The sequence below is a fragment of the Barbatula barbatula genome, assembly GCF_947034865.1.
Source record: "Barbatula barbatula genome assembly, chromosome: 22".
Lineage (NCBI taxonomy): Eukaryota > Metazoa > Chordata > Actinopteri > Cypriniformes > Nemacheilidae > Barbatula > Barbatula barbatula.
Genome location: NC_136785.1, coordinates 1805645 through 1816666, shown reverse-complemented (window position 1 = coordinate 1816666; position 11022 = coordinate 1805645). Strand labels below are relative to the sequence as shown.

Below are 11022 nucleotides of genomic sequence, written 5' to 3'. Positions count from 1 at the left end.
ATGATATTTTAATTATATGACAAGCACCTGTACTTTCTAAAATGCTCTATGCAACATATGCACAGTAATAATATTATTGTTAACGTATTAACAGTATTTTAAGTAAATATATATATATATATATATTATATACATATTTTATTTCAATGATAAGCAAAAGCACAACATGCATGTTGTCACACTGGACGTTTTTATGACAAGAGTGGTCACTTGCCACTTAGAAACATCTTGTTGATGAACGTCTTCGGATGTTTCTTCGTCAGACTCGGCCTCAAGCTACACACTTTATATAATATCGAACCACCTGTAAACCATAATCCTGTAATGATGATAGGTGTTTCATTTGCGGCACACGATGAAACGCGTTCGACCAATCACTACGGACTACACCATCTGACCAATCACATGACACTATGCTCGCGGATAGGAGGATGAGCGTATCTGTACCTAAACTTGTTGTTAGACACTCCATAAACCAAAGTAGGGCCTTAAAAATATAATGTTACGTACTCTAAATAAGTTTCACTGTTTAGCTTTGGCTTTGGATTCCTAAACAACTTTCCATTTTGTAACTTAACGTTAGGCTCCATTAACAGATAGTATCGTTTGCCAACATACATTGTTTACATCGGGGTCGGAAATTAACACAGACTTTGAAAGAGATTACAAGGTGAAAAAAACTGATCTCCAAATTCAAGATAAAAGAGGAAAAGCAGTCCCTGCACATTAAAAAACTAGCTATGACAGTCGTAATCTAAATAAGATGACGAATGTGGATGACATCGCTTTACAGCCAATCAAATTCATGGTATGAATGTACTGGCCAATCAGAGTTGTTGAAGAGCTGTGCTGAAGTGGGCCATGCTCATAAATTGTATCCTTAACAACAGTGGCGGTTCTACATTGAATAGCACCCCGGGCGAGAACATCTTTGAGCGCCCCCCCCCCCCCCCCTCGAAAAAACTAAATTATGTCATATTTTTCTTGACCTAAACTACAGTGGTACAAATTGAATTTGTCATTAAAATGTAATTGTACCACTGTAGTTGAGGTCAAGAAAAGTATACATGACATTGTTATAAATTTAACAATTTGACAGAGTATTAACACTTAATGATATTTTACTGACATTCAATTTGTACCACTGGAAAAAAAAGTGGTCAGAAAAAGATTCATGACAGTTATAATGGCCTCATGACAGCCAATGTCAAAACCAACAGAAGTACAGAAGTGTCCCCGTTTCTCAGTCTCTAATACAATATGGTTAGATGCCGAAACACCAGCTAAGTAGTGTCTTACATTCAATTATTAATCTGCTATGTCATGTTTTTATGACAATTATGACAGGTTAAGATGTATTGGTTAATGTAAAGTTGTCAACAAAGACCTCAAACAAACAATATTTGCATTAAAAATGTCATAATTGAGCGAATGACACTTAATGACAGTTGTCATAAACATGCATAAAACCTTCATATTCATGACATGTGTGATGTAGCAAATAAATAGCAAAGGTTATGTTCGTCTTAGAAACTAGCTACAGATTGGAAAATTCTGTTTGCTCATTACGGGACCTTACGTTAACCCAACTGATGGAAATAAATAATAATAACTGAACTTGTAACAGTTTTGTTGCAAAGCACAATATTATGGTGAAATTAGATCTCGTGTTTGTTGACTAAAAACCCAAATTGTTGTTTAAGTGGTGTCGGTTCTACCTGCCCTGCGCGGGCCCCGAACCGGAGTCTGTCTGAATGAGAGTCGGGCGCTCTAACGACTAGGCTAAACACAGCAGTGTCATTTCACACAACATGGCAACATCGATACACTAATCATAATACAGAGAGAACATTATAGTTGCATACCTTTATCTTTTCAGCATACAGGGGCGCCAATTTGCCAATTCCCCACAAAATGAATGAATAGATAATAGATAACCGGCGGATAATAAGATTATTAATAGATAATAAGATTTGCGGCGGCCCAGAGTTTCTTTTACTGCTCGTGCCGGTGCCGCCCCCCACGTGACATGAAAAAATGCCGCCCCGGGCGACTGCCCGGTTCGCCCGTGCCTAAAACCGCCACTGCTTAACAATCACGTAAAGATACGATGTAAGAAAGAGACTCATTAGTAGTCAGACTCTTTACTGTATAAACTGAAGCCTTTGAGTGTTTTAGTGATTTTGGATGTTCTTTGTTTGTTTTCTATATTTTTCCAGTTGAATCTTTGTTGATTTTATTTCTTTACTTATGTTTATATTATCTGGTTCATTTCGCATTTCTTTAGTTTAGATTTCAGCTGTATTTGTTTAATTCCATTTAGATTTGTTTAGTGTTATGTGTTAAATGTAATGTATGCTTGGTTTCCCCCTCTTGTTCAGAATGGGCCGATCTTTTCCTTTATAAGCTCTGTTTTTGTTCCGTCCTTGCTGGGTAGTTTTCCCCTTTGTTTGACGGTATGGTACTTTATTTGTTGCAACAAATTTATGTTTGAGATTTTGACCTGGGTACAAATTATTTTCATAGTAAAGCTGGTGTTTCCTTTCCTTGGCCTCTCAGTCCCCACAACAGAAAGAAGAAAAACTGAAGAAGGGACAATATGTTAAAGTTTTTATGTGTTTATTAAGATTATCAACTGAAATAAACAATTACATTCACATTTATTCACTTGGCAGATGCTTTATTATTATAAAATTTTTATATTACAAATTATGATTGTTTCTGTTTTTACTCTTTAGTGTTACATAGTAGAATGTGTTGAATAGAAACCCCCAGATCAAGTTTACAAGAGGTTGTGTTTTATTTTATACATAAAAATTCTCCTTAGTCCACACCAGTACATAAAATACAGCATGTCACTTTCAAATCTCATGCTATGTTGTGTGAAGTTCTGCTGAATTCAGAAGAAGAGAATGTAGAACATGAACAGCAATGAGAGGAGGAGATTCTGAGTGATGCTCTCAGCGCTGTTACACAGATTCCCCTGACAGCACGAAATGTCTTTGAAACTTTGTGGTAAAGAATCACAGGAATTTTTGGAGGCACATCCTTTTAAAGTCGGTGGCAGAGATGTACTATTTGCTGATGTGAAGAGAACAGAATTTGGTCATAATTGATGGGTGAAATGATATGACTGTTTATATAATAAACATTTTCAAATATGAACTTCAAAGATCTCCAAATATGTTAAATGCAATTGTGTACAATTCACGTTTGCACATATACTGTGCTGTAAAATATATCTTGAAAAATTGGGCAATTCAAAATGTAATTCAATCTACGTGTATCATATGTTTGGAATAAAATCTTGTATTCTCACATTTGACTGAAATGCAGATGTCATCAATTTGTAAACAGTTTAATTTGTTTGAACATCCGTTCGCATCACAGCTGTAACATTGTTTTCCAGTGGCGGTGTTAGAGCTGGGATCTGTGGACGAAACCAATATTAAGCTTAATGCAAACATTACGGTATCCATACAGTCTAGTTTAGTGCTGTTACTGTATATCTAAGACAATACCTGGGGCATCTTGGGAATTACAGAGGTCTGTGGTACAGCACTGCATAGATGTCCCGAAAAAGCCAAAGTTAACATATCCATTGATACAGCTCTTTGTCGGAAAACAACCCCTAGCCTTTGTGGTAACCGTAGTGCCACCTAAAAAACAACAACAAAAACAATTGATGCTTCATGACCAGTAAAATATTAAAAGGATTTGAGTGTCCCAGAAGATTTGTGTGTGTGTTTGTATCATGAGAGATGAGTAAGATTAAAAATTATTGTTTCTATTCTTATTTTCCTACATATTAACTCATATATTAGTTTAATTTGACTTATTATTTATTAATGCTTCGTATTGTTTTGTTGGGTCCCATTGTCTTCAATTGCTGAAAAAAGAAAAAGGGATTGACTCCATCTCAAGGTTTTTAATATGGTGACGATGTTCTAAAGAAATGGCAACAGTAATCAAAATAATGTAAATGAATCAAAGGAAATCACAGACATCCGTAGTGTCAAGTCAGTATTTCTCTTGGATAAACACATGTCACTTGTGAGTAACTCAGATTCTAAGATCCTTCATCCGCAATAATGCATCAACCCTCCATCACACTCACCAGAAGTTATTACCGTTGTGCCACTAAAACAGGTTTCTGAAGCCGTGAGACAAGTCGTTTCTTTGGGAACACAAGAAGTGCCTGCGCACCCATAACATTTAAATGAGCAGCCTGAAAGAGAACAGAATGAGGCAGAAACATTAAATTATCTGTATTTGTAGCTAATAAAACATGAAATTTGTATTTTACTTACCTCCAGTAAAAAGAGTACAAAAGAGAACAACGAAGATGTTCAGATCCATCTTAGGTGAGTCAGGAGGAGAATAAAATAAAATATTTTTCAGGGTCCTTTTTATAGCCGATGAAAAAGGTGGAGACTGGAATGAGGAGGTAAAACTTCAGAAAGGGTGGGGATTCTTTAATTCATAGAAACTTTAAAGGTTCTGAATGACTTTATTTAAAATATTTTCATTGGACGTTTACATGTCTGGGATTCGTGTGTGATCTTGTTTTATCCTTTTACCTTGATGTCTGTCATTAAAAAAATAATGTCTGCAGAAACTTATTTATTGTGATTTATTTTGTTTTCCACCTCAATGGTTCCTTCATCAAAGTTCCCGTTCCCCCCGTTTTCCCTGAGGTGTTGCAACATTGTACAGTAGTTAGACGTTGATCGCTTACAGGCTTTGATACCTGAGGAGCAATTGGTGGTAAGGCACCTCGTCTGAAGGGTAATAAGAGTGGAAGAGAGAACTGTCCCTAAATTTTCTGCTAGTACTGATACTCAAATCCATGACATACTGTACAATCCAACTAACCATTAGATAACAGCTGTGCCCGAATGAAAATGTGCATTTAATACAAACTGTTTGAAATCAATGTTTTGTTCTCTTTAGAATATATTTAATAATCAACAGGAGCCAACAAAATAACTTTGTTATGTCATTTAATGTTTAGATTTTTGAGTTGTTGATATTTTAAGTTGGTTGACATAACTCATAAAAGGTGCTTGTGATAGGTTGCCTTATTATTCTGAGTTGCCTCAACTTCACTATTTAGTACTTTGCATTACAAAGGAGTGTAAGTACATTTTAAACTTACCCACTTGTCATTTTACAAAGAATAAATCAAAAACACTCGTCTCCAGACTGGAAACTGTCTACACATAAAGCATCCAATATCAGCGAGCACCACATTCAACTTAAACATATTTTATTTCCTCAAAACGTTATAATAATCTGGGGTGTATTTGTGCGTTATGTATACAGTATTTACATTTAAAAACAGTAGGCCTATTTACAAAAAAACACATGTAAATATAATTCGGATAGTTTTGAATGGTCCTTTTTTATGCTTTGCTGTATCCTTTGAAACATGTAAATATGTGCAAAATGGGATGTGTGACAGAGCTTTGCTGAAAGTCTGTATCCCACAGACCTTCTTTTCATGTTTAATATGAAGCCATTCTTGTGCAACCACATTACCCATTGCAGTTTGAATATCCAAATGACAAACAGATCATAGCAGAACAGGAAATATCATGCCCTATAGATCACTTTTGATGTATTTAGTTCCGCACCATGTAAATCTGTAAGGTATTTTTATGCTGTTTTAAAGGAAGATATTGGACCACAGTCAAATGTTGTAACTGCTCTTTCCACTCTCCTTTTTAAATAAAAAGAATGATTTAATCAGAAGTTTGTTCTTTCATTTCAATCACTTTCCTCCGATGTACTTACAGTATAGCATGTTGCTCACCCATACAGACCTTTAACATGAAATCTTACACTTTGAAATCATTTTAAAATCAAACACAATCCTGCCATTGCTGCTCATTTGTTTGTTAGAGGCCAATCTCAGATAGCACAATCCATCTGGCTTACGTCTATTTGACGTCTGCATTTACATCTGCAAGACATTTTCAAGACATAGTTTGCTCATCTGCTATACGTTTCGGAGACGTCTGAACGTCTGCAATACGTCTGCTAATGAGCTGGAAATTTGGAAACATCTGCTACGTAAAAACATCTGCTAAACATCTTAGAATGAACTGTTGTTCATCCATTCTAAATCATAAACATGTAACAGACATCTTCTAGATGTCTATATGACGTCTGACAGCAGACGTCTCCGAGACGAACTGCAGATGAGCAAACTATGTAGGCCTAGATGTCTTGCAGATGCAAATACAGACATCAAATAGACGCTTTCTGATATCAGATCAATAAAACTACAGAACAAACAGAAAAAGGGAAAAGTGTGCATAAAAGTGTGTATATATGTTTATATATATCTATATCTATATATATAGATATAGATATATAGTGCCTCCAATTCGACTGGCGAGAAATAAACGGAGCGCTTTTTGTCACGTGGCGTTGCCATGGTGAATCGTGTTATCTTCGCTCAATTGATGATGTCTTTTTAAAGCCGCGGTGAACAGAGTGGATTGAACTGATAGAAACCAGCTGTTCTGAAACAGAAAACTCAGAGTAGCGATTATCTGAGTAAATCAACTCAGAGTTCATATTTTAACTCAGTGTTGCTTGAACCTCCTTATTGAAACGGGTCCCAGTTCTTCAAAGTATTGATGCAAAACACTACCGTTTACTTGTACACTATTAAAGATAATAATAAAAAAAATTATGCATTTCATCCTGATTTCCTTTGTCTTCTGTAGGGAAAAACTGATAGACTTCAGCAGAGAACAAATGTAAATGTTTTTAAAGAATGAGGGGTTTCTTTATTGTACATTTGAGTGTACGGTTTGCGCTGTTTAAATATGGGCGGGCGCAGCGCTGGTGGTGGCGCTAGGAAACACGTCCCTGTGCGCTGACGAGGAGTCGCCTGGCTGGGCGATTGAATCGCGCAGATGACATTTCAGCGCGGCGCGAGCTCTGTAATACCCGCTGTCTCGTCCCACTTTTGGATTATTTGGCTTCCCATAGTTCGCGTGAGTTGAAAAATTCGCGTGGAGTCTGTTAAGAGATGATTGGGCCAGCCCAGTGTCAGTATGGAAAATGAACCAATGGGCCGCTGTCCCTGCTTTATGGGCCGGTCGTTGGCCGATTAAAAAAATATAATATAATATTATATCGGCCCCCAAGTGCATCGGCCCACCGGGCATTTGCCCGGTATGCCAGATTACCAGTCCAGCACTGCAATCAGTGAGAATAAAGATTGGCTGGTTGTTATGTGTAGACCACAAAACTAAAAGGAATTAAAGCTTAGAAACTCGCCTTGACTGGTTTTCACAATGCCATCTCTTTGGTCATGTCTCTGAAATCTGTTGAACCAAACAGGTTTGTTTGTCAGAAATCATTATTTAATTATTGATGCATATGTGTCCGTGTTGTGTGGGTATCACTCAAGCATGTGTTTTCACACATATTATCTTTCTGAATAACACTGTACTTGTTCACACAACAAGATCTTTCTTCAATGACAACAATTACCCTTGCAAGAATGAAAAAAAGCCACACCATAAATGGGAAGTTCAGAGTGTAAGGGCAAAAAGGGCATGTACTCTGCAGAGGTTGAGCCCTATCTGTGAATGTTTATAGGGGAGCATTCTGTGTAAGCCACATAACAAGCTATACGTAGAGAAACATGTCTTGGCAGGTTTTATGATGTCAACCGTTCAGAAAAACAATGGACATTTTTAAAATGTAAAAGCCGTTTTTTATCAAAAGTGTGGAATGTTTCTTGGAAATTATTTTGTAGAAGTCGAAGAACTGACGCTGTTGTATTTTTAGCGTGATTATTTTGGTTAATTCCCTGTAATTTTACTGTAGATTATTGTTCTATAAGGAATAAATAATAATATAGCTAAAGTGACTAACATGGCTTTAGCATATGTTGCATTGTTTTCTAGCTTCAGTTATTGTTATAAGTATTGTAAGTAAATAAGTATTGACATGTTTCTCTTTACACTCATAAAGTATATCTGGATAATGGAATTACCAGAGTTCAATAATGACCAGAACCCCAATATTTGCCATTTACAGAAAGACAAAAAACTAAAGTAGGGACAGTAAGTTGACAATTGTTAAAGTTTTGCAGGGTTTATCAACGTAAATAAAAAACAGAAATTACATTCACATTTATTCATTTAGCAGATGCTTTTAAGATGATTTATTTTATTATATTACAGATAATGATTGTTTCTGTTTTTACTCTTTAGTGTTATATAGTACAACTCCCCAGAACAAGTTTTCAAGAGGATATGTTTTATTTTATACATAAATATAAGTCTACAGCAGTACATAAAATACAGTATGTCACTTTCAAATCTCATTGCTATATTCGATGGCAGGAATGTTAAATTTGCTGATTTGAAGAAAACAGAATCTTGGTCTTATTTATGAGCGATAGGACATGACTGTTTACATAATAAAGATTTTATATATGAACTTCAAAGATCTATAAATATGTTTCATATCATACAATTCAGGTTCTCACATATACTGAGCTGTAATATGTCTTGAAAAATAATGTAATTCAATCTAGGTTGATCATGTGATAAAATCTCCACCAGGAGGGGAATAAAATAAAATATGTTTCAGGGTCCTTTTTATAGAATATGCAAAAAGCAGACGCTGGAATGAGAAAGTAAAACTTCAGAATAGGTGGGCATTCTTACATTCAAAGAAACCTTAAAGTTTTCTGAATGACTTTACAGGCCTACAACACATTTTCATTCTACGGTCACATGTTTGGGATTCGTGTGTGATCTTGTTTTTACCTTTTTACTTCATTTGAGTTTTTTTGTGATTACTCTTGGACTGGATAGTTCATTAAACATCACATTTTGTTCCTGCATTTTCAGTTCTTTATTTAGAGCACGTTTAAAAGAGTCACAAAGTGCATAGTAAAAATACATTAAACAAGATACGAAGAGTTTATTTCCAAAAAGAGAGAAGTCTTTTAACTCTTAAATGTTAAAAAAAATATCAAAAATCATGTTTTTTATTTATTGATATTCAAAATCGATATTAATTGGAATGCACAGTAAAATAACTTGATTTTTGAAAATATTTTAAACTGTGTCATCTTTTTTTTATATTAAGTCTCCATATATAATATAAAGTAATAGAAAAAGTTATTCGTTTTTAGAAGCAGCTTGTCGTGAACGTGGTGGAAGAACCCAAGTGCAAGGCAGCAGGGATGAAGGGGTAAACAAATAGATTTTAATGATAAAACGAATACAAAACAAACACCCACGATGGGGGAACAGATACTTCCCACAAGGGGGGCAAAAATAGATAACTAGGGATAACGAAAAAGGAACTTGGAAATGGCAATATACATACATGAAACAGGAACATGAACTATGAATACAATGAACAAGTACAGAGCAGGAAACATGTACAACGAACGAGCACAAGACAATAGACAAGAGGGCATTAAATAGAGAGACTAACAAAGGAGTGACAGTAAGTTTTGGCCACCAGATCTTGCACCAAAAAAAAACTGAGTTGAACTATATATGTACATTGTTTTTTAGTGTAACTGCATTGAATATTTGTATTCAGGTTTACAAGTGATCAAACTTGCAATCGGTTTCCCCCACCCGATCCGGGACACACTTAGGTGTTGAAACACGTCTAAGGTTTTCAGATAGTTTCAAGGAAACCAAACCTAACCCATTCAGTCGAGTGAGAAAACTTGTTCCCACAGTTATCCTGTGCATGTGATCAGGAAAACAACATAAACAACATTTATACGCACATAAAGAGATAACAGTTAGGTCCAGTTAAATGATCATTTCATTGAATTACCTGACTTAAAGCTAAAAGAAGTGCTTTCTCAAGCATCACATACTTGGAAAAACTGCAGAAAACTTATTTTAAACAGGAAAAGTTTGACATTTAAAGCATATCTACCATATTTACAGAGGATTAGCATTACCTGAAGTAACTTCTTTAAAGTAAGTAAAACTCGCCATAATGTTAACAGACATTGTCTCACTGTTTTGTTGTATTAACTTACCTGGTTGCCTTAAAATGTTTAGTTAAATTGTTGTGTTAAGGGGAATTAAGGCAACCGGTTAACTTATGTTTTTAAATTGATGGTCAACATGTTCAAAGTATTAGAACATTAATTTATGGGTCCTAAACCCAAAGTTTTACATGTGAAAATACCTCATTAGATTTGTATACATAAATGTCACATTAATTAATGTGTATTGTGATTTTAATGATGAGATTTTAATATAAGGATTAACGTTTCATGTCATAATTGACACTGTAATGAAGCTAAACAGGTCAGCTGGCTGTTTAATGAGAAATGATATTGAGGAAGCTGCGGTTGAAATCAAACAGGCATGACCAGTGAGGTCATTTGGGCAATTGCCCAGGGCCCCCGACCTCTAAAGGGCCCCGCGGGCGGTAACACCAATCAACGTGCACTGAGCCGGTGGCGTGACGGCAAGCGCCAACACAACACAACTCAAAAAATGCAAACACGAAGCAGCTAAGTGGGTGCGTTAATCGGAAATTTAAAAGGGAGAAGGATATCAGGAATGCAGAAAATTTTTAATATCCATCCGTCACAAGATATTCTGCTGCGAGTGGGACCATTGAGGGAAGCGGTGATGGGTCTCGAGTCTAACCGCCATCTGAACCGCTCGTCGAGTCAATGCTCTACAAAATGCTCGTGTAAGATGTGTTTGCCAAATGAAATCAAGCATTTCAAATTTAAACATGCTGTTCCCCATTATTTAGGATTCAAATTGTGTATTTTGCCAGATTATTTATCATTTCTTTTTGTCTTGTCTAATTGAGATAAATTGAAAGATTTCAAAATGTTTATATTGCACTAAAATGTTTAACCCTTGCCTGTCTTGTTGAACTGTGATGTGACAGGTTGTTTTCTGTTTTAAAACAAGTTCAAAAGAGTTTAGGAGCAGATGATATTTTATAAATTTTTTCCTTGTGGTGGCTCCATGAAAATGCTGTAAATTT

General features: G+C 35.7%; 1 protein-coding gene across 1 annotated transcript; it reads right to left on the bottom strand.

Annotated features, from left to right (window-relative positions):
• Nucleotides 1-2604: 2604 nt before the first annotated feature.
• Nucleotides 2605-4379, bottom strand: LOC306911732 (uncharacterized protein). The gene is made up of 5 exons (XM_079487292.1): nucleotides 4311-4379; nucleotides 4118-4228; nucleotides 3522-3659; nucleotides 3320-3430; nucleotides 2605-3081 (listed from the first exon to the last, which is right to left on the bottom strand). The coding sequence occupies exons 1-5, from the start codon at nucleotides 4357-4359 to the stop codon at nucleotides 2900-2902; spliced, it is 591 nt and encodes a 196-aa protein (XP_079343418.1). The 5' UTR covers nucleotides 4360-4379; the 3' UTR covers nucleotides 2605-2899.
• Nucleotides 4380-11022: the final 6643 nt, after the last annotated feature.

Bases quoted from the DNA above. Each gene is read 5' to 3' on its own strand.
- LOC306911732 (XM_079487292.1), bottom strand. From the start codon at position 4,359: ATGGATCTGAACATCTTCGTTGTTCTCTTTTGTACTCTTTTTACTGGA. The intron at 4,229-4,310 runs GTAAGTAAAATA...GTTCTCTTTCAG, and splicing joins TTGTACTCTTTTTACTGGAG to GCTGCTCATTTAAATGTTAT. The intron at 3,082-3,319 runs GTGAGAATACAA...TCTTCACATCAG, and splicing joins CATCTGCATTTCAGTCAAAT to CAAATAGTACATCTCTGCCA.